Raw genomic sequence first — 24,431 nt, 5'->3', positions numbered from 1 at the left:
TAAGTCGACGAATGCCAAATATAAAATTCCCTTTTTTGCCTTAATATATTTATTCATTATAATATTAAGATTAAGGCCTTGCTCAATTGTACCTAACTTCTTACGAAAGCCATATTGTAAGTCGCTTATCACTGACCGGTCCTCCGCCCAATCCTGTAATCTGTTCAGTAATACTCGACCTACAATTTTCACGGTTGAATCCAACAAGGATATTGGCCGATAACAGGCCGTGTCGGCCCTATCTACTTTTTTAAAGATTGGTACCAAAATGGATTCATACCATGTAGATAGAAAACCACCGAGCTACAAGCATTAAAAACTTGTGTCAGCAAAGGGCCCCATAGTGCAATATTAGCTTCAAAAATATCAACAGGAACACCATCCGGCCCAGCGGCCTTTCCGCCTAGACTTGTAGCAATGGCCAAGTTTACCTCACTAAGCTCAAAAGAGAGGTGTTCCCCTTGAACCTTTGAAAGTGGTACATGCTCATCCTCATGATCTATATTAACTTGCGACCCTAAAAGTGGATCATTATACAGGGAAGAAAAATGCTCTATCCACGCATGCTCTGTAATTGCTACCTCAATATTAGCTAAATCTCTGTCTATCAGGAAGGGAGCGTTAACTGCCTTCCAGAATGTGCTGGAGTCTCTAACAATAGATGCTTCTCCGAATGCTATCCAGGCCTCTGCTTTTATCACGTTTCTTCTATCTTTTAAGGCACACTTATACTCTTTCCGGGCCTCTCTGATCTTATCCTTATTTTTGTCTTCCAGATGCAGGGTGTGCTTAAGCTTCCTATAAGCCTTTGTACAATTGGAATCGAACCATCCATCTTTCCTTACATTTTCTTTCTTATTATTAATTTTAAGAGTGAGAGCCTTCTTAATATGGTCTGTAATAAAATTAAAACCATCAATAATTTCCTTACATGTAGTCTTCTTATCCAGACAGGCCATGATCTTATCATTACAATTCGCTATAACCTTTCTCATAAATTCATTTGGTTCTATTCCATCCCAACATAATGCATAGCCATTTTGCCTAGACAGGGATATTTCTCCCACTATATGGTTAGGGCTATTAGCCCTATTTATCTCTTGACTGAATAGGTGAATACTAAAGCTCTGCGGAAAATGATCACTTAATGAGATCTTATGAGTACAAAAATCAGTAATTTTTGAGCAATGCCTATTAGATACCAGGATAAAGTCTATTGTAGAAAATGTTCCACGACCATTAAAAGTAGGACCAAAGGGAACATGGGGAATACATAAAGTGTTGGCAAATCCTAAATCGAATTGAAACACAGTTTCATTTAAGCTGTCACCGTACCTTGTATGCGGAAAATGGGGAAAAACATATCCTTATCATACATAATACCACAATTCACAGTATCTGCTTGTTGACATAACACAGAATTGAAATCCCCCCCCAAACTATGAGCAAATCCTTATTTCCAGACTCCTGCAAATTTTGTAGATGACAACGTATAGCCTTCACAATCCCCTCAATTAAAACATGAGGAACGTTATTATAGTACTTCACTATTATTACTGTACAGGATTTATCCACAGGTAAACTGATAATCTGATAAAAACAATCCTCAGTAATTATATGAATTCTTCCAAAAATTACTAGGTTCGAAACATAGGTACAAAGGACCCCTTTAGCTCTTCCATACATTGAAGCTACTGCAGGTGTATGTAGGGTTTTGTAACCATTTATATGGATAGGCTCCACCGCCCATGATTCCAAGAGACTAATACGTTCACATTTCTGAATGAAGTCATTCCATACTCTATTTGCCAGCTTAGATTTAAGACCGGCGACATTCCAAAACATAAAGTCACATGTACCATTCCCAATATTACCTACATATGAATCTGGGCTTTCACCTCTTCTAGGTGTCAAATAATTAACCTCCGGTATAGGAGATAATATTGGGGCAGCCTCAGTGATAGGTAAAGGGATAGCAGGTCTCTTATCATAGACAGTTGGAGTGTCCATTTTGAAAATAGTATGTACTGAATGTATGTCAGGTATGTCACATTGCACTGCATTATCGTATAAACCAAATGATCCTATTCCCCCTGTAGTATCATCATCCCTATGAATCCTCGATACAATATCCCTGCTACTTATATCAGGTTAATATGTCAGTGATGTTTTTAAAATTAGGTAGTACATTGAAACGATTATGGATGGGTACGCCGTACATTAGGTTATGAGTTACTAGAGGGACCTCCCTGCTTTGTTTAATATGGTTAATATGGTTAAAATAACTGGGTTTATAAAAGTATCCTAATGGTACAAAATTAATGTGTTGTGCTAAGATCGAGCGATTTCCAGCCCTGATCAAAATCGACTGAATTAGTTGCGGAGTTTTAAAATTTAATATGACGAAATCGCTAGCCATATCCTTGAGCCCCCTCCCTATCCAGCTCACCCTTCTTGCCATTTTGAACTCTAAAAAGAGGCTATCAGTTAGACCAGTCCTAGTCCCGAGCCAGGATAACGATTTATTTCTCAGACTCTCACAGGTTTCAATCATCCCCTTGCGCAGTCTGGTGACATTAGCTGATACCACTGTATAAGGGATTGCTGCTGGTGGTAAATCTATGTATGTAGTCTGATTTTCAAACTCAGGATCATCCATAGATCTTGGCTCTTTCATCACTTTAGGCCCCTCCACTTGATTAGTTATAATCCCACTCGGAGTAAATGGCTTATATCGTGTCCCCATATCACTATTACGTGTTAGCGGATGCTCTCTAGGAGTATGGGTATTTAACTGGATACTGGGATTCATACTCACTCTACAGGTACTCTGGGCGTCTTTAGAATCAGATAAAATAAGCTCACATTTCTTATGACATTTAGACAAAACGTCTTCCATTGCCCCCAATCTTCCACTCAAATTATTTAAAGTCTCCCTAAGATAACTATCGAGGGCATCCAGTTTATTTTTCAATTTCAGTAGTTCATTCTGTGTACGGGAGTCAGAGCTGGCTAACGCCTTCTCCCACTCGCATATTTTTTTTGTCGCAAGTGTCCTACCCTTCTTCGCGGCTCTTTTTTGTGTTACACACGGGGTTGCCATACCCTTTGAACTTGTTTCCCTGTCCAGCTTCGATGAAATGCCTGGATTTCTAGGGCGCTTAGAGGGTGGTTGAGGATCACTCTCAAGATCACTATCTATAATATGATCTGAAACATTCACGACACAACCATTTCTTTAATCTGTTCCACTGCGCCTTTCAATCAGTGGATCAATTGACCCTTTATCGTTGTCAGATAAGATAGGACCACCAGCAAAATTAATCCTATCTGGATTCATGGCCTCTTCTACGGTTAAAATGTGCTTTTCTATCGCACCCATAGTGCCTGTCAAATAATTCAGTAGTGTCAAACAAGATCCTTCCCCCGCTTTACTCTGTTTTTTCTTATGTGGTATGGTAGATTATTTTCTCTTCCCCATGTTGGCTCTGCCTTAATTGCAAATGCTATAATCAGTCTCAATCTTAATACCCCAAAGAAAAAACAGTTAATACTTCAGGGGTGCCCACGTAACTGTCAATTAACAATAATCCAATAATAGTCTGTGTTATCCAAGTGATCGCATACAGGTACAGGCAGTACCCTTGCGCTTTATGTAGATAGAATCAGGAACACAGTACCTTCATACACACGTATTACAGCAGACAGCCAAGAGACGTGGCCCAGCCCGGCCTCTTCTGGATGATTACGGGCGAAGACGGGCCCGTCTTTGCCCGGTCTTCGCTCGGGCCGAGCCCGGGCACGTCCCGCGCGCCTCCAGCGCTGCGGGAGGCACCTGCTGTTTTTATCGCACTCCTGCGCTGTCTCGTGGTGCTTGGGCTCTACTGCTCCTCCCACGCAGGTCCAGTCAGGCCGGGAGGGAGCAGGAGTAAAGTGCTGAGTGCTGGATCCAATAAGGGAGGGAGCGGGAATAAAATGCAAATGCTGTGTCCCGGTGCAAAGTGCACAATGAAGAGTTTCCGACGGTGCTGCCAATACTAATAAACACAGTTAACATATTATCCAACCATCAATGTTTTCACATGAGATATGTGTGCTGGGGCTTTCCTTTCCCACCTCTGGAGTTCACATAAACAAACATTTAAACCCTCTCAGAGCACTGCACTCTGATATTTGAGGATTAATGCATAGGTATAGTGTGACAAAACTGAACTTATCAAATGTTAGCAATGCGTACTGTAATGGGATTACTATTTTTTCCAGTGCTGAACACCAATGTAGGAAATCAGGTTATTAACTGTGCAAGATGTGAGGTTTGCACTAGTAATAGGTCCACAATTTCCTCTTACTGGGAATGTAGCACCTCATTGTAGCACTTGATTTTATCAGGGTAGAAAAGCAGAGCAGTCCAAGGCCTACTCAGGGGAGGTGGTGTGGGCTAGTAATCACCATTTGGCTGCGTGCAATAATAATACTCAATAAATGATTGTCCAGCCCATGCTTTTTCTTTAGGAAAGGAAAAATACATTTATTGCACGATACTAAATACTATGCTTAACTTTCAAATATATACAGAAGGCAGATAAAAAAGTCATTAGATTACGTTATGAAATCACATCTTCAACACACCAGAGCCGGAAAGAACATCACAAGTCTTGACATGCACAGTACCGTGAGGTATCAAATGGGAGTGAAAAGTGTGCGCCCAGTTCAGATATGGAAGTCCCCAACAGATGTATGTTCATCTTATGGCTCGTCCAGCATTTTCATATTTCTCTGGCACAGCTTAGGATCAGAGCCCAGGACTTCTGTCACCCTGCTAGGCCAAGTTAATTGCTGTGTACCCAGCCAACGGGAATAAAGGCTCTCACCACAAAATAAGTAATTAATATTACTTGCCTTAGCTCCTGAGTAGGAAGGAGTGGAGAAGAAAATCTGCATCTTTTAATTAGCTGTTACACTGTAGCATGGTTGGCAACAGTCTAGGCTAACTGAACAAAAGAGGGAGTCCAGACAACTGGAGTCAACATAGGAGGGGGCTCCTCTTTGACGTTTTGGTGGGAAAGGCCTTGGCAGTGATGTCAGTAAGGAGCGGAACTGAGGCCCCCAACTGTCCCAGCATGGTGTGCAGGAGGGTTTTGAAAGGGGTGGAGGGGTGATGTGGCATCCTAAGATTGACCAGGGGTGCTTTGCTTCTAGAACCTTCCACTCCATTTAAAAAACTCTTGCGAAAGGGAGAGAGAGTGTTTTTTACTAGAACTGGGCGCTGGCGACAGCCCTGGACAACTGGAAGGACAAGCCTGCTGATGCCCTAAAGGACTAAGAACTCTGGCCACATTTAACCCCAGGCCAGTGGGTCTCTTTAAAGGCCAGTGAGGTTTCTCCCTTAAACACCCTGAGGACCAGTTGGGGGAAAATCTTGACTTCTGTTTCCAAGCAAGAGAAAAGGAGCACCAGGGACAGAGGAAAGGAGGAAAGCTGGTACATAAAGCCAGAAAAAACAGTACCCTGCAAATTACACTGCTTTTCTGCTGGAATTGCTATTTGTGGCTAGAGCTTGCCTCCAGAAATAAAATATTCCCAGAATCGTCCAACTCAGCAAAACAGGTCCAGAGTTAGGGCCTTTTTAAGATTGGTGACCTATTACCACCAGCGAGGATCGAAGTACAGTGATAGCTGGCGTTGGGGTCCTCAAGCTGCTCAACAATGAGGCATGAGATGGTGCCTGGGTAGGCCCAGACACACCAGAAAAAAACTAAAGGAAAAGGGTGTGCAGTGTGAAACCATGCTCAGGTAAACAATATGTCCTGAGTCGCTAATATACAATTCTCGCTTCGGCTGGTGGTGCGACCCATAATACCCCGTGGGCTGTACTTTTCATATTCTTCTTCTTCTGGTGGTCCCACAACAAGCAGGGCCACTACCAACACATTTAAAAATGTGATTCAGAACTGCCATAAGGTAGCAGCTCCCCTTGCTACAATTCAGAAATTTGCTCCTATGTTTCTTGGGTCACAGAATTTAGGACTCTCAGATTTTCATCACTGTTTCCAAAGCACCTCCAAGGTTGAATCTATGGATCTACAGCTGAGAGTACATTGTCCTCAAGGGGTAGGTTCTACGGATTAGTTTAAGGTGGCCTGAATGTTAGACCTGTCATCCTTAGGGTGGTCTTCCCCCAAATGTTTTGCCTGTTTACCTCCTCTTTTGCTGATTCTTTTTGCTGGCCTTAGAACACTGAGCACTTTACCACTGCAGACTGCTGACCAGTACTAAGGTGCAAGTGCTTCTCTCCTGAACATGGTAATATTGGTGCATGCACAGTTAGCATTATTGATTTAAATGTAAGTCCCTTTTAAAGTGGTATACCATATATCCACACAAGTAACCCTTTAAACATGTCTCAGCCTGCCACTGCAGTGCCAGTATGTACAGTTTACTGTCAAATCAACTTAGCATTTAAAACCCTTTGTCAAGCCTTAATCTCCACTTTTATTACACATAAGTCACCCCTAAGGTAGGCCCTTGATAACCCATAGGGCAGGGTGCTTTGTACATTAAAGGTAGGGCATGTACTTTTAGGTTTTGCATGTCCTGGTAGTGAAACACACTTGAATTGTTTTTTCACTATTGTGAGGCCTACTCCACTCATAGGTTAATATTGGAAGTTCCTTATTATACTTTTAAGCTGTAATTCCTGATTAGAAAGGAGTAGCTGTGCCATGTTTTATATGTTTGGAATGGTAATAAATAATACCAGTTGCTGGTAAAGTTGGATTTAACATTACTATTTTAGAAATGACACTTTTACAAGGTGGACATTTCTCTCCTCTTATAGCTCTATGTGCCTGCAGCCTGTCTCTAATACATGTCTGAGGAGGGTGACAACTTCTCTTTGTGCATTCCCTCTAGACAGCCACAAACACAAGAAGGTTAGGTGTGTCTGACAGCCCATCTGCATTCTGATGGCTCTTCCTTAGCAGGAAGAGAGGGAGGAGCTGACACTTACACCTAGCAGAACCGGCGCATCGACCCTGTTGTAGGAGTAGAATCGGCACATCGTTCTCTGAACCAAAATGGTGTTTTCATTGTGGTACTGCATGTTGTGTTGCAAATATACTTTACACATTGCCTCTTTAGATAAGGCTGACTGCTCTATGCGAAGCTACCAGGTTATCTTTTAGTGTGTATCTCACCTATGCTGACTAAGATTGTGGTTTCTGCTTGGACAGGGTGCATACCTCTTCCAGCCAGAAACCCAATTTCTAAGCTGAAAGTGTATGCAAAAAATACAGACCTATTTTATGTTCTATTCAATGCGTTATCAACTTTTTATGCTCATAGTAATTTTGATCAATGGTAAAATGTATTGATTTTAAGTATTGCATTTACACATGATTAATGACCACTGACAGGTTGATGATGTTTTGTTTGCCTTTTAACATGGTGCACCTTTGATAAAGCCAATAGGCTTACCTTATGTGTTGTGATGACTCTTGAATAAGCAAATTGGTTTGTTATATGAAGTGACCCCCAATATTGTGATGTGCCGTCTGGTATAGGTGAGGAATACTGTGATTGTGGGGGGTAATGACCCATAAGGGGTGAATGTGATTCCATAATGTAATCTAAGGTATTTTTGATTTGCCTTATGTATATATTGGTAAATTAATTTGTAGTATTTAGTAGGCCTGGGCGAAGCACTACGCTACGCTCGCGTAGTTTGCGAAGTTCGCGCTACTTCGCACTACGCGAACTGCACGTAGCACAGTGCGAACACGCGTAGCGTAGTGTTGCGTAGTGCTGCGGTCATTTTTTGCTTGCTCGCGGTCCTCAACGTCAAGTTGGCGACCGCGAGCAAGCAAAATGACATCCCGGCGAGACTTTTTCCTTGTTCGCGATCGCGAGCATGGAAAATAAACCTCCCGGCGAGATTCCCAACGCGAGGAGGTCAGGTTTCTGATTGCGAGGGGTCGTGTATGCTCGCGACCGCTCGCGATGAGAAACTACCAGTTCGCGTTGAGAAAGCTGCCGCTCGAGTAAAAATCTACTCGAGCAGCAGAAAACTACAGCTCGCACTGTGCAAGATGCCATTTTCAATGATTGCACAGTGCCAGTTGCTTGTCCGCACTGTGCAATCATTGAAAACAACATCTTGCATAGTGTGAACATGTTACTACGCAGTTCGCGAAGTGCTACGCGTAGCTCGCGTAGTGCGAACTTCACTTTGCGTGGCTTCGCGAAGTGCTACTTCGCGAACTACGCTCACCCTTAGTTAGTAATGTGTGCAATTAATGTACATTTTCTTTTCTAAAGAAAAAGCACTGACTGGACAGTCAGTTATTGAGTGTTATTATTGCTTGCCAGCAAATAATTATTACTAGATAACACCACCTTTCCTGAGTAGGCCTTGGACTGCTCTGCTTCGCTACCCTGAGAGAGTCAAGTGCTACAATGGGGTGCTTGGTTCCCAGTAAAAGGAAATTGTGGACCTATTACTTGCTCAAGCCTCACATCCTGCACAACTAACAACAACATTTCCTACAGAAGGCCACTTTTATTTTGGTGCTCAGGCCTATTTTCTGTCCTAGTCTGACACTGACTAGGCCACTAGAACATATGGCCTAAAAATAGGCCCACAAATCTTTGTCCAGTACACCTTTTTATTAGGCTCACAGTAACTATAAGAAGTAAGCATTGGCAAAGCCAGTAGGTCTGGACTTGGGGACCTATTGGATTAGCAATACCTTTCAGCCATGTTGTTCAGCATCTCTGATGCTGTCCAGCATGGCGCAATAAGAAAAAAAATGTATTATGTAATTTTGTAAGTGCGTGCAGCAGGCATGTGCATGACTAGAAAATAATGCATCCTTTTGTTGGTGCAACTCAATTACCAAATAAAAAGAATAAAATGGATTAAAATATATATATATATTCTTTTTAAGCTTTTAGAGGAAGCAACATGGATCAGGGTGTGGGAGCACAACTGGGGTAAAACAGGAGGGGGCTAAGCAACACAGGCAGAGGGCATGAAAGTAACACGGGCCTGTGGGGCTGCAGTAACATGGAGCAGCCGAAAGCAGCACAGAGAATGTGGGTGGAGGTGAAGGAACGTGATAGGAATGGAAGAGTAAACAGGTGAAAGAGAGACCAATATGGAGGGCAGAATAGAAAAGAAGAAAGGCAGGGGAGCACACAAGGGCAGGCACATCATGTAGTGGGGTTGTGAGTACCGCACAGCTGAGAGAGAGAAGTACACTAGAGAGACCGCAGGAAAACACATGCTTGCTCACGGTGGGCCAGATTTACTAGGGGCTTGCATTGTCATTGTGTAACGCAAGTCATCACAAGGCAACACAAGCCCATTCATGGGATTTACCTAAGTAACACAAGGCGGAGGATAGGTGGATGGATAAAGTATGGGAGTTTCCACACATCCACCCATTGATTTTGGTGCATTCCTAGATTTACAAATAGTTGTAAACAAGGGGGTGGGCAGAGCTCGCAGAGTTTCACTACGTGGAATTCTGCAGTTACCAAAAAACACTGTGGAATTCCGTGGAGTTCCACACGCAGGCGAAGTAGTGCTCACCACCACCTTGAGCTCAATGGGGAGTGTTAGCAGCGCTGAGCAGAATGTCTCGGCAGCACACAACCATTCTGCATGCCTGCAAAGAGGTCAGGTGCACCAACAGTACAAGTCGGTAATAAGCGACTACAAATGAAGTCACATAAATTAAGTATAATAAGTATACTGTACTCGCCACCAATGCTGCACACACCGCTGAATACTGCCACTTATATCATGTAGCTCCTCCAGTGGCACAAAGGATTAATCAGTAACCACCTCAGCTGGCCTGTGTTATTTAATTTTCCGCGGCCGCTGCAGGCGGCTTGGGACTGGGCTGACCAACCTCGGGGGTCTTGCTGGACTTTGGTGTGTTTGGCTGGCGTGGCTGGGGGTTCTGATGGCAGTGGCCCAGTATTTGGATTTACTGCACCATGCACCCTTACTCTTGCAAGTGGCTGTGCGGCCTTTGACACTTCCCAGGCGGCCCGCGACACAGCAGCCTCATCTTCGGTGGGGAGCTGAGAGATTTAATATGAGAGAGGAGGCCATAGGTGCTCGCTCCGACGACATGCTCGACACATGGTCAAGACCAGGTGGCTCTTTTTGTCAGAGTGCGTCAATGAAGCTGCTGAGCCTTTACCTTTAGCTTGCATTGCAGTTGCCATGCTTTTACTCATGGGGGTGAGCAGCAAACATCATGTGGCCCATGAGCCTAAAAATCCTCTGCTCGGCCATTGGAGTTTGCTGAACTTGTGCCCCAAGCAGAGCACGGAGTGACAAACACTCCAACAACTCCGCTGGCGGAGTGGAGTTTGCTGCCTACCACTATTGTAAATCAGGGTACGCCTCTCAGACCAAGTCTTAACAAGGAGAAATATCTTTATTTCTCCTCATTACTTCTTTTTTCTATGTGTGATGCATTCTGCATCACACATAAAAAAAGGGAAATGTTTTTGTGTAGAAAGGTGTCCCTTCATGCACAAGAACAATACTGCCTGTAACTCAGGCTCCCTTGCACCAAAGTGCAATAGTGCCTGTGTTGGCTCTAGGCAGCACTCAGTTCGCCAGCACTAGAAGGCAGCAGAAATGCACCATATCTTAGTAAATATGGCACATTTCTGATGTCTCCCTTTCATGAAAGGCAGAGCAGCATGTTGTCTTGTTGTGCTGGGTTCGTGAAATGTTAGTAAATCTGTCCCGGAGTGCTTAAACAAAAAGTAAAAAGAAGCGCTGGAAAAAGTGAGTAGTGTAAGGACACAGTAATGCTTCCATATTCTAGGGGAAGGGCATACACAAGAAGAGGAAAGAAAGCCCACACACAGTAACAAATAAGCAAACAAATGAGTGTGACAATGAAGCCAACCAGTAGTAATCAATGTGTGGGCTTCAAGCCAAATGTAAACTAGCAATACACCTCGTAACAGGCAACACATGCGCTATACAGTAGGCGAGACCTAAAAAGTAGTCTCTCTAAACAAGTAAGAACATCAAGAACTTGAATTCATCCAACTGGTGTATAAACAGGTTTCCTGAAGCTTGTTAACTTAGTGAAGAACCAACCGCAAATCCTCTGGGCAAGTCTACATTCACACTAGAAGAGAAAATAAACTGAGCACAAATTAAGGGAGAGGTCAGATGGGATCATCGTTGACTCTGTGTCTTTAATGGAATCCTAGCCTCACATTATGTTGGTGGAGAATATTTAATATTTTATTACAAGACTAGAGGAACCATTATGACTGGTGCAAAGCCTATCAATCATATCACATGACATATGACTGAAAAGTGAGACATTTTAAAAGCAGATTTTTTAGACCAATCTTTTACTTTCATGACAGCCTCCCAATGCTTGAAAGCAATACATTTATTGGCCACCATAACCGCCCTTGAAGAGTGGGCCCATACTCCGAGGCATCAAAGTCAACCATTGCCATGAATATCATTGACCCACCTTGCTATGGAGGAAGAAATTGGAATGTAGGGCTTTTTAAAACTGATGAAAAAGTTGAGAAACTAATGGGGGTTTGTTAGAAATGAGGGTCTCTAGTTGGCAAGGGCTTGCACCTTTGTCCAAATAGGAACCCTTCTTCCTTGTCATGATAAGGGAGTTACACTCCTAAAATAACCCCTGCTCACCCCCCTGGTAGCTTGGCATGAGCAGTCAGGCTTATCTTAGAGGCAGTGTGTAAAGCATTTGCACATAACCAACAGTAATACAGTGTAAGCACTACAAAAGGATACCACACCAGTTTAGAAAAATATCCAATATTTTATATACTTAAGACAAGACCAAAACTAAAATAATCCACAATACAGTACTTACGAATCTTCAGTTGTCAAAATATCCTTGAAAAACAGTTCCTTGATGTCGATAGCTCCGTCCAGGACTATCAAGGCGTTGTGAGCAAACAAATCCAAACAGTTCTGGCTGACCGCGGCGTCGCGGGTCAGCTACGGTGTAGGGAACACCCGCAAACAGTACCTTTCAGAAATGCAGGTCGTCGATGACCTCTCGTTGTCACACGCGTTGCAAGTTGATCTCCTCTCTGATGGAGTTACGAGCGCTGGCGTCGGCAGGTGTCTGGTGCTGCGGTGCAAAGTGCAGCGTGCTGTGCCCTCAGGTTGTGGTGCGAGCAGCGGCTCGGTGGCGGCGTCAGCAGGTGTCGTCGGTGAGACCAGGGTTGTAATGCGGTGTTGCGGCGGTTCCCTCTGCGGTGCCTTCAGGACACGGAGTCGGCAGCGGCGTCGTAGACGGCGTCAAGCTTGAAGGCTTTGCTGTTCCTGAGACTTCTTGAACAGGGGGCAAGCTCTACCTCAAGCCCTTGGAGAAACTCACAAAAGTAGATTGCAGAAAGTTCAGTCCAGTCCTTTCACTGCCCAAGACAGAAGCAGCCACTGCAGGCCAACACAGCAAAGCACACAGCAAAGTGGTAGTTCCTCCTCACAGCTTCTCCAGCTCTGCTTCTTCTTGGCAGTCTTCTTGATCCCAAAAGATTTCTTTGAAGTCTTTTCTATCCCTGAGACTCCCAACAGGAGGCAAGCTCTACTTCAAGCCCTTGGAGAAAACTCTAACAGCAGGATGATGAAAGCGCAGTCCAGTTCTTTTCTCTACCCAAGACAGAAGCAACCACTGCAGGCCAACCCCACAACATGCAGCATAGGGGCAGTACTTCTCCTCCAGCTTTCCCGGTCCTTCTTCCTGGCAGGTTCCTTAGTTCAGAAGTAATCTAAAGTTCTGGGCCCCAATATTTATACCACCAAATCCTTTGTCCTCTGAAGGCAGAGGGTCCTGTACCTAGTTCAAACCCGTTCTGGGTGCATTCTGCCAATGTGCACCTTCTTCCTTTGTCAGTGTGGGCCAGGGTCATCAGACGCACCACAGGAGGTGGAGCCAGCATTGTGGAAGGCAGGCACAGCCCTATTCAGACCCAGGTGTGACTCCTCCCACCCATCTACATGCAGATAGGTCTATTCAGCCCTGTGCTGACTCACCCTATCTCCTGGAGTCTCCCCCAGCCCCTGTCACTCACAAACCAGACAGACAATACACAAGCTAGCAGAGGCAGGCTGGATGGTTAGGTCAGAAAATACCCACTTTCTAAAAGTGGTATTTTCATACACAGAATGATAAAACCAACTTCACTAAAAGATGTATTTTATCATTCTGAGTTCAGGCATACTAAACTCGAATTTCTACCATGTTCCCTGGGTCAGTTAGGATTAAAGGGTGTTATAATCAAACTGCCCATTCTGGCCTATGGGGAACAGGTAGCCTTGCAATAGTGAAAAATGAAGTAGGCTGTAATTCACTATCAGGACATGCCACACACACCAGGGCATGTCCTACCTTTCACATACAGATCACCCTGCCCATGGTGGCACCTTGGGCCTACCTTAGGGGCGACACACATGTAGAAAAGGGAAGGTTTAGGGACCAGCAAGTGTGTGCACTTACCAAGTCGACATGGCAGCCCCAGGCTGCACACAGGCTCTGCAATGGCAGGCCAGAGTTACATTTTACGGGCTGTTTGCGTGGCTGGCACAATCCAGTGCTGCAGCCCACCAACAGCATTTGATTTATGTGCCCTGGCACTCGCAGTGCACTTTACTAGGGACTGACACATAAATCAAATACACGCTGCTCCCGGGACGACGTATAGGTATCCATGTGCTGGGAACCGGAGATCTCAGAATTATTAAAAATAAAGTGCCAGCAAGATGGTCTAAATTGCATCGAGGATCATCGCAAAGGGACCTCAGCAGTAATACAGGACCAGTTTTATCCTAAAGAGATTACAATACTCATGTTGAACAGAAAGATCGGCGCACATACCCTCGCTTCCCGATCGGAATTAATTTTAAAAAGCAGGAAGGCAGACCAAAAAGCTTGTTCCTTCACGTTCCCGCTAAATTCAGCGGATCTCGCCTTTTAGTTTTATGGCAAGAAGTCTACCAATACGGACCTCTTGGAAAATTTTAAGATTATCTATATCGTGGGAGATTGAATAATTTGTCCTGATGAAGGTGGTCTTATAATTATAGTACTCCACCGAAACGCGTCGACGCAAGTCCAAAAGGCAGACTGTAGACTGGAGTAACATCTGTTCTCGATGAAATTAGCTAGCAGTATCAACACTGCGGAGAATAGTTGATTTGGGTCTAGTGTCTTCCTTTGTATTCTGGATTAGAAAACATTTTTTCTTTCTTGTGTTCTCCCCATGCTTTGTATTGTTTTTTATTTGTGATTTTTTTAATTTTTATTTGTTATCCTTCTTTTGCTTGCTTATTGAATAACAGGCACAATGTCATTAGTTATGTGTACTGTTATGTAATTGTCTTATTACTTTTAAATTCTGTATTTGCTCAACAATGTTTTGTGTTTAATATTTCTAATAAAATAAGAATTTTTTATAATACCTTGTGACTAGGGTTCAAATTTTGGTGTCTTGTTCTGGTGATCGATTGAGTGTAATATTTGTATGAGTTTGTATGACTATTTGCATAGTTGCCAAAAAGGGGAATACTTCTTCGGACTATTGTCTCTTGGCGCTCTACCCTTTTTGTGGAATAGAGCCCCTCTCTCTTATTTGACACATAAATCAAATAGGCCAGTCATGGAAACACCAATCCATAACACAGTTTACACAGAGAGCATATGCACTTTAGCACTGATTGGCAGTGGGAAAGTGCCCAGAGTCCTAAAACCAACACAAACAGGTCAGGAAAAAAATAGGAGGAAAAAGCAAAACGTTTAGGGATAACCCTGCAAAAAGGGCCATTTCCAACAGGGTTCGAAAGTGTCAGTTTGAGCTTCGTAGCACTTAAGGCAATTACCCACATCTAAAATCTGACAATGGGAGAAATAAGGATTAAAAGAACTTAAAGAACTATGATGCACTCAGTATTGTTTGGGCTGGACCGGCCTGGGTCTCTTTGCAATCTGCCCCTGTTTGGCCTCTCCTTTGAGGGAAGGAAGGAGCTACTGTTGAATGTTGATGTATGGTCTCCATATGTGGCAAAAAATGAGGTTTCGAATGTGCTCTGCCTCACCTGGCCTTCCTAAAACTTTACGGTTGAACATTGTATAAGGAAGTAAAGTTTGGTACGTATTCTGACATTTTCTTGCAAATTTATCTCTGCACAGGTTACCGTAAGTGCTACCACCCAGTTCTTTGTCATGCATTTCATCCAACTTTGAGTGAATGCTCTTAAGGAGATATTTGCATCTTCCAGTAAACATTTGCATTCCACAAAATGCATATTGCACATTGTGCTCAACCTCGTACAATTGCCATATCCACCTGCTTACCAGAGACCATAAACTCTTCTGCCAATCCCCTTTTTTGGAACCTTTCTTTCCTTTGATAAGAAAATATCTTTTCTTTCCTTTAACCTGAAGGAAACCATTGCAGGATCATCTTCTAGGGTCTGAGCTAATTTATATGGCAAATGAGATCTAGGTACTCAGATCACAATTTGTTTTTATTGGTCCTTCTCCCTGGGCAACGTATTCAATATCTTACAAAGTTGAGAATGGAAGGTGAGGCATCTGTATCTCTGACATTGGATAGTATGTGATGTCAGGCTCAAAATAAGAGTTCCACATTGCATCTAAAATAATCGAACCTGTTGCCGAAATCGAGGAGGACACTGCATCAGCTCGTGATACTTCCATCTGGTCATAATATACATCCAGCTCTTGATCCCACAAGTCTATAAACTGAATGTTATTCATTTTGGGACTTTTGTAGAAAACTCACCCATGGAATAATTCAGATTTATTCTGCCCCTGAAATGCCTAAGTACTGTGATTTATTTTCTAAACTGCTTTCTTACCCATAGGAGGTTCAGCAACACACTTCAGCTGACTTTGACAACAAAGAGCATCCTCTTGGGAACAATGTGTCAAGTGATACGCGATGATGCAATGGAATCACCAACAATGCTGTGCCTGGAATGCATAGCCCCATCAACTGCTGCATTATAATATGATGTCCTTTGCTAGCAAACACCTCTCTTGATAAGCAAGACTCATGGTGGTCTGACTGCAGACAGCAGAGGTGTAACCAAAGCCAACTTTTTGAGAATGCTCTTATCAGTATCTTCCTTGGTCTAACTTAGGAAACAGGTAACCACTAAATATGTACCATCTCCATAATAAAGCAATAGGTTTAATTTAGTATGAACCTAATTAACTATTCGCCAAGTGAAAAATAGGGAGAAGCGCCTCAGAAAAGTAAGTATCCCTTTATTTTGTTTTCTTTTTTAGAAATTAGCTTAAAAACCTAAGAAACTACCTAACTAATAAATCCTTAGTGTAATTTTTAAATTTGTTTTAATAAAAACCCTAACTCACATGAAGTTACTTATGAGAAACTTGTAATGCCACGTGAAAGAAAATCCTGATCTCAACAATGTAGCAAGGCAGTCGCGGCCGGCATGACTCGCGGGGGTGGGGGGTTGCGCAGTGAGGAAGGGAGGGTGTTATTTCAAATGAAAAAAAAAAAGTTAACTTACCTGAGTCGGCCTGGTCCAATCCCGCGTCGTCATGCGTGTCTCTGCTCCTCACAGGAAGCAGGCAGCCTCTCTCCTCTCCCTAAGCCAATCACAACGCTGCAATGGCAGCATTGTGATTGGCTGGGATGCCGACAGCACAGGGCTCTATGGGGAGGCCATTTTCTCCATATAGGCGGCATGCAGTCTGCATGGAGAAAAGGGAGAGTGCTTACGACTGGTTTAGTTGGCCCTGGGGCCGACCAAACAGTCAGCACCATCAGAGGGGGCAAGCCACTCCTCCCCTGCCCTAGAACAAACCCTTCTTCTTTCTCTCAGCGCGAGAAGCAGAAACATAAAATGGTATTTATAATACCATTTTATGTTTCTGCTTCTTGCACTGCGAGAAAGCCGTGGGGCGGTGCTCCTCCGCCAACGTGAAGGAGCCGCCCCTGTAGCCAGGTACCATTCTGAGGAGAGCTAAGTGACGGAAGCCTGGGTGGACCAAAGCACAAGGGTTCAAAGCCAAAAAGAGAGTGGACTTTGGCCACGGTCCTCACCAAAAAGCTGCTCCAAATACTCCAGAAGGTAGGTGAAGAACACGTCTCTCACTTTCAAGCACTTTCGTTCTGACTTAACAAGCACCTGGGTTGGGAGAGCAAAATAGCACTCTTGTAACTGTCCAAGGGCTGTGAGCCTGAGAAATATTAAACCAAAATGTGAACTTTGGGGTGAGCAAGCGGAAGTCCAACTCATTGAGCTGGTAAGTTAATGTGCTGGTTCCCAAAGCAAGACTCGTTGGGGATGTTGGCATGTGGATGGATGCCCCCTAACATACATGATTGAAAGTGCTATGTGCTAAGAATTAGCTTTTTTCATTTGTTTCCTGTGTGGCTTCTTCCCCCTAGTTAAGCAAGACATATGGAAACGTATACACGCTGTGGATGGGGCACACTCCTATGATGGTGGTGAATGGATTCCATGCTGTAAAGGAGGCTCTTGTTCATCATGCAGACGTGTTCTCTGATAGGCCAGCTGTGCCATTCTTCCAAGATCTTTGTCATTCTGACGGTAGGCCTGTTTTTCATTTTTGGGGGAAACAATTGTATTAAAAACAATGCGCCCAAGCTTGTAGGATTTTAAGATATGACACCTCACCCCCCATTGTGTTTTCTGTCTCTCGTTTTTTATATGGTATGTGGCGGAGGAGGTCTGCCCTGATTAACTGTTCTTAATATTGATGAATTGAATTCTTTCTTATGTCCCTCTTGATAACTTTTGGTTTAATAACTTTTTAACCTAGGTGCTTAATTATTTATGTATTTTATCATGTATGTATATATTTTACTTGTGCTTTTATGGTCTCCGACCGAAATAAAGTTATCAAAGTATTAAATACATTTTTTTTATTTAGGCTTGTTTCTAAAAACAGCATAGAAACTCAAAAGCTGACCTGTGGAGGGGACGCTGACCTCAGCCGGGGGGTCCTGTGTTTAGCAATAACTTATTATTGGGGAGATGAGGGCCACTTTTGCCCTGCGGTAGTGAGAGAATCCGAGGAGGCTGTCTTGGGGTGTGAGGGCGCCAAAAATGATTGTCGTGCCTAGTGCCACCAGTGCGTTCCTGGAGAGTTGGCGGTCGGAGGGGGAGATAGATAGGAAGGCATAGGGAAATATGTAGTGGAAACCTCCATGTTTCCCTTCATTTTTGGCATATCAGGCAATTAATTAGTTCCGTCAATGGGAGCTAGTGTCACTCAATCTGATGCGAGGGCTCCTCCAATCATCTCTCTCAGTTAAACTAAAGCTAGTTTGCACTGCAGTGAACAGATGATTGCTGCAACGCAATTTACGCACATAAATATTCCTAGGCTCCGCAATGAACAAGGGAACAGAAATATGTTAAAACAGATGAACAGTGTCTTGTACTTTATAGCTGTTTACAGGAAATTAGTCAGCATCGTTTCGTAATAGAATGAGTCTATAAGGGTGTGTAACAGTGCGATTTAAAGTTAATAATGTGACTTGGCTGGAACATAGTTGGCGTGTGCTTTAAGGTAAATGTGGAGAACTGGCCCAACTTCATTAACCAATTTCATGTGGTGTTGTTACGAGAGAATTGGGCAATCTGGGAGGGCGCGAGTTGGATTGATGGCGTGGTTTAAAGCGACCTTAAAATATGCCATCTCGCCTGTAGCTGTCCTGAGTAAATTTTATTCAGGCGTGTAGTCTTCATTAGTCCCATAATTATAATTTCACTCTGATCAACTTTTATAACAATGATTTTTCTATTAAGGGCAATCCAAATTGCACTTTATTCTTTGTTTTCATTATTGAGTTGAGTACTTTGCCCTTTTCTCGTGGCCGGCTTTTTCACGTTTTGTTGAGGGGGATGGGGGTGGGGGAGGTTTAATACCAAATATGGGCCCAGCATCAAGTTAGCTGCTAACTATCCATTTAACTAGAGGGATCACCAGGATGAATCAACTAAAAGGGACAACAGGGGCAATCATTCATCAATTTTTTGATGTCACATAATTAGTGCAGCGGTACAGATGGCTTTGTTGGCAGAGGCTGTTGTACAATAGTTGATTACATTTTTGCCTCTGGGGAATTGGTTAATGCTGTCCTGGAGGCTACTGTCATCACTAAACCATTCAGTGACCATAACCCTCTCGAGGCCGCTTTAGCAAGGCTGTAAGTACTTTGAGCTAGGGGGAGTTGTGGTGCTGTCAACTAAAAATAATAGTCATAGGCTTGCATGGAAAGATGCAGACCTTGGTGATCTTCTCTGTGGACCAATCATTGGTTGACCTGTGCTTAATGTTGAATGTTGTGCCATCTGAAATTACCAAGGCATACTCTTTCTTGCGAGTTAGAATAAGGAAACTGAAGACAAAGGGGTTTATTCACAAGAACGTGTGATAACTACTGCAAGAGTAGCGTAACGCAACTTTCAATATCGAAGCCCATCACAGGAGAATAACCCCGTGACAAGGGGGGATTCACAAGGCAGTAGCATGCGATAGTCTGCTGAAACTGCGGACAATGTCTGCGATAAAACCACCTTGATGGAGATAAAAACACAAACCACAACACCATAAAACCTGCAATGGGCCAAAGCGCGATGAGGAAATCAGCGATAAGCAGCGCCAGGCCTGCAACACACACCTGGCAGGTGGGAAAAATCTCCATAAAAGCAGAAAAAACACCTACACCCAAACTGACCCACATCCAAGCACCATGGAGGCTGCTGGAGCCGGCGCAGAGGATAAGCGCAACCGCACAAACCCTCGGGGACAGGGAAGGGCAAGGACAAAAAGACGAGGAAGACGAAGTTCAGTCCGCAGGCGAACAGGATCATAGTCACGAAGATGATGGAGCACCATCAACAACTCTTCGTCACCTCCAACGTGTCACTGGGCACCAAAACTGCAATATAGCAGGACATCGTCAACAAGGTGAATGCCGTCGGAGAGCAAAAGCGGACAATGGATGAGGTCAAGAGGCGATGGAATGACATCAAGCGGAAGACCAAGGAGAAACTCTCTGCCAACCAGAAGGCAGCAATGCAGACTGGAGGTGGAGGCCCAGCACCACAGCTGGAGCTGGATGACATGGAGGAGCTGGTGTCGACAGTCATCAGTGTGGAGACTGTGGCCGGAGTCAGGGGACCGGACACTGCTTGACAGGACACAACACAACTGCAACAGGGTGAGTGACCACCAGGTACTGGGGGGACGGGTGGAGATGGGCACAATGGCACACATGCACAATCAAGCAGGGCACAGTACACACCCACAATGACTCTGGGTCATCGCCCAGATCTACAGACTGTCACAATGTACAATGCCATGCGGTCAGAATATCAACCTGTACCATGCGTCTACACACATGTGGACACATTGTATTACAGCATCTCCCCTTCACATCGCAGGGGCACCGTCAACACCTCCTGCAGAGCAGTCCCAGCCACTCTTCATGGATGACGAGGAGGACAACGCCAGCATCGACACCCAAACCATCCAAGACATCATTGGCCTCATCCGGCACTCACCTCCAGGCTCAGGGCAGCCCAGCTACATCAATGAGACCCCACCCACCACCCAAACCACCCAGCAGGAGGCACCCACAGCCACGGCACCCTCCCAAGACCTCCAAGAACAACACATGGCCTTCCAATGCCGTGTGCTGGAGTGCCAGATGGAGATGGTTGAGCAGGTGCAGATGGGCTTCGGCATCATGGCTGCCAAACTGGACGCCATCCTTGGGTGTCTATGTCCACCCCATGGTCTCCAACGAGCCCTGACTGACATTGCTGGAGTCATGACGTGGAGAGAAGAACAGCTGTCTGCTCAGAGTGGCTCCAGCGATGCCAGCCGTGAGTTGGCACACATACAGAGGCTCATAGAGGACATGGTGCGGATGGAGGCGGAAAGGATGGCAGCCACCGCTGCACATCATCGAAATGTAGCTGGGATCTATCATGCCCTACAGACCTCCACCATTGTATTGCCACCACAAGGCGTGGCGCTGATGAATGCTGCTGCCCCCACACCATCCACATCCCCACCCCCTGGTGTGTCAGTGCCACCCAGTGCGGCAGCCGGATCCACTCATGCCCCTGATGTATCAGTGGCCCGCAGTGCGGCAGCCGGTTCTGCAACACCCACAGGTGGGGCAGGGCACACACCCGGGGACTAGGACTTGGATGGGACTGTGGTCAGAAGGGCCAGGCACTAGCATTCATTACCGCCACCTGGCCTGTTTCTGCTTGGCACCGCACACGGCCTCATGACCTTCCACTGATCCTCGAGACACTCCGATGCACTCACCTTGGACAGTGACATGGACTGTCACATCCTGTTTGACGACCAATGACACGGCGACCAGGCTGCGGACTGTATCCTTCCCTTCCGCAGGACTAGTCATCCCCAGATGGCCTCTGGCTGGCCCTCCACGAGCCCATATAGTGTATGTGCAATAAACATCCAGTGACGGACTGCTGTGTCATGTCTTTCATCAGTCATGTATGCATGTGTGGATGAATGTAGGGACAGTGATTTCCCTTGCGTCAATGTTTCTCATCCTGTGGGATGCCAGTCAGAGGGTGCTACATTGCATTTTGTGTACTGGGTCCCATGGACACTACAACAGGGACACACACATCACTCACTTCCTTGTCCGGACATGGACTGAACCACGCCCAGAGCCCACATGTAATCGTGGCAAGCCCTGTGCTTGTCCGGTTTATGGCACGCCAGACCACTCCGCTTACACTCAGAGGGGGGGCCCTCATTGCTCCCCATCTCAGGCAAACTCACTGGTGGTGTGCAGGCCACTGGTCTGGTTGTCAGCATGTCACAGCCATTCCCTGAGGGCAGGTTTGCACGCACAGGGGTTGCACAGGGTTAGTCGTACCCAGTGCATTGCGGCAGGCACCCCGCCGCGGGACGGTGACGTTGGGTGCACTGAGTCAAAGGCACCTTAAGCTGCTGAGCGGGTGGGAACCCTGCGATGATGCCCCGTCCCGGCGGTCCGGGCAACTCAGGTTTCGTGTGCCCTGCTGGACCGCAGTGTAGGCCAGAGCCAGTGGGCAGCGCGGGCCTACCGCCATGTGGCCTCGCTTCCGGGTCACAGACTTAGTGGCACCCATTGGGCTGATCAGGTGTGCAAAAGACACACAATTGATGTACGTAATGGTGAACAAATCAAAACTGAGTGGGTGTGCAGCTTGCGATGCGGTGCACTGGTATGTCCTCTGCCATGGAGTATTCAAGACCCAGCACCAAACGTGAGACCTGTTGGCCTGCGGAGCGTGGCTACATGGTGTGGAGGGTGCCATGTCCGCGGGCCCCGGGCTTGTGGCTTGCAGTGGCACGTGGTGGGATATCCAATCTACACGCTGGTGGCGGAAGGTGAGCAGTGAGGCCGGGGTGTGCATGGGTGGGCATGCTCCGTGGGTGGCAGGTGCCTTTGTGATGCTTCTGACTGGGTGTGCATGGGTGGGTAGGCGATGTTGTCTTGTGCAAGTGCGTATACTGTGCCAGTCATGTATCTGGACTCTGTTTCAGATGATGACCCTGAATCAGATGTGTGTCCTGGTGTACTGCTATACATACCGGCACGTGGTTGGAGACACACCGGTGGCAGCAGGTGAGCAGTGTGGCCTGGGTGCGCAGGGGCGTCTCTCTCTCTTTCTCTCTCTCTCTCTCTCTCTCTCTCTCTCTCTCTCTCTCTCTCTCTCTCTCCCTCTCTCTCTCCCGCTCTTCGTCTTCGTCTCTCTCTCTCTCTCTCTCTCTCTCTCTCTCCTTCGCTCTCTCTCTGTCCTTTGATGTGCGCAGGACACACCTTCTCATCATGTTTTTTGTCTTGCAGGCTGTGACCTATGGACTGTCCAATGGGGAGCCGCCATGTGTCTTCATTTAATCTCAGTGTTCATTTCAATAAAGTTTCATTTGTTGCTTCTAAAGTGAATGTGTGATGCTCATTTCTGTGACAACACATGCATTTCAACAGTTGTGATTGTGCCACATCATGCAGAATATTTTGTACATGTTTTTGTGTAGCTGATGTGGCATGTCTTTGTTAGGGGGGTGCCAGGGAGGGGTGGTCTGGGGGGTGGTGTCGGTGGGTGTTGTGGCCCTCTTGGGTGTCCAGGCCGCATGATGTGTGGCTCCATGGCCTCTGTTGCCCTTCCGATGTGGCCCCGGGCTGGTCTCCCTTTTGTGGTGCTGGCTGCCGTCCGACTTAACACCAGGTCAGAGCAGGTGTAGATTTCCTGGTGCTAACTCGCCTTATCGCCGGTTTTGTGTTCTTATCGCCGATCGGGCTGGTCGTTGAGAATGTTGAGGTGTGGCGTTGTCGCGGCTTTTGGCACGGGAATGCCTACTCTGCATCTCATTAGCGATAGTTGCGGGGATCCTCTGTGCGATGTTTTTTTGCGGCTGCTATCACGGGTAAACTGGTGCTGTGGGCAGTTAGCACCAGCTATTGAATGGGGAGGTAAATTTATCACAACATTAGCTGCGATAAAGTGCTGTTAATTCGGCGATAGCTCCTTGTGAATATGGCCCAAAACCTTTTAGACAGGCAATTAACAACTCACCAGGGTGTTTTGTGAATCTCCTAACTATAATCTCTGGATTGTCTTAAATCCTGCCCCAAGAAATAGGGAGGATGTAGCGCTGTGCAGGGGAGTATACAAAATGGCACTGAAAAAAATGGAAACTGATATTACAATTGGAGGTCTGGGAGGAGCTAGCTGTTTCATGTAAGAGTAATGACCCCTATGTCTTCTGGACATCAGGTTGCTGAGGGCCCCCATCTCCGACCTGGCTCAGAACATTGGCACCAATGAATCGGTCACCCATTTTGAAGAGGTTTATCTGCCACCTCTCTATGATAATTACAGTAACGAGTCCCTGCCCTTGTACCCGCCTAACAAATAGAACCGGTTTTCAAAAAGGGCAACAATAGGGATCCCTGTTGTTACCTCCAATATCCCTCTTGGACTCAAGCGTACAAATTGGAGGCAGGATTATTTTGAAGAAGCTTCTGTTGTGGACTTCCGGGCATGGTATAAATTCAGGAGACCAGTATGGTTTTAGGACTGGTCTAGGGGAACTTGAACAGCGCTTGAACCTATATGTTCTCATTTCTAACTGTACGGTGGCTTAAGCCTGTTCAATAAATGTGTCCTTTATGAACCTCTCCTGTGCTTTCAACAGTGTCAACAGGTCAAACCTGTGGGATATTCTGTGTGGTCTAGGTATTGATGAAGGCTTTGTGAACCTTTTTCATGCATTGCATCCCGACCTCTCAGCATCTGTACGCTTTTGTAGCAATAAGAAATGCATACATTAATT

The 24,431-nt window shown here is 45.4% G+C and overlaps 1 protein-coding gene across 2 annotated transcripts in view; it reads left to right on the top strand.

Annotated features, from left to right (window-relative positions):
• LOC146832701 (cytochrome P450 2J5-like) overlaps nt 1-24,431 on the top strand; it is a 323,369-nt gene that overhangs the window by 18,001 nt on the left and 280,937 nt on the right. For both annotated transcript variants that reach the window (XM_085605996.1, XM_085605995.1), the window contains exon 2: nt 17,473-17,635. In XM_085605996.1, coding sequence (XP_085462122.1) covers nt 17,473-17,635 — 163 coding nt within the window. The remainder of the gene's footprint in view (nt 1-17,472; nt 17,636-24,431) is intronic.

The sequence above is a fragment of the Triturus cristatus genome, chromosome 5_1, assembly GCF_964204655.1.
Source record: "Triturus cristatus chromosome 5_1, aTriCri1.1, whole genome shotgun sequence".
Taxonomy (NCBI): Eukaryota; Metazoa; Chordata; class Amphibia; order Caudata; family Salamandridae; genus Triturus; species Triturus cristatus.
Note: the sequence above shows the minus strand (reverse complement) of the source record. Positions and strands in the feature narration are given on the sequence as shown.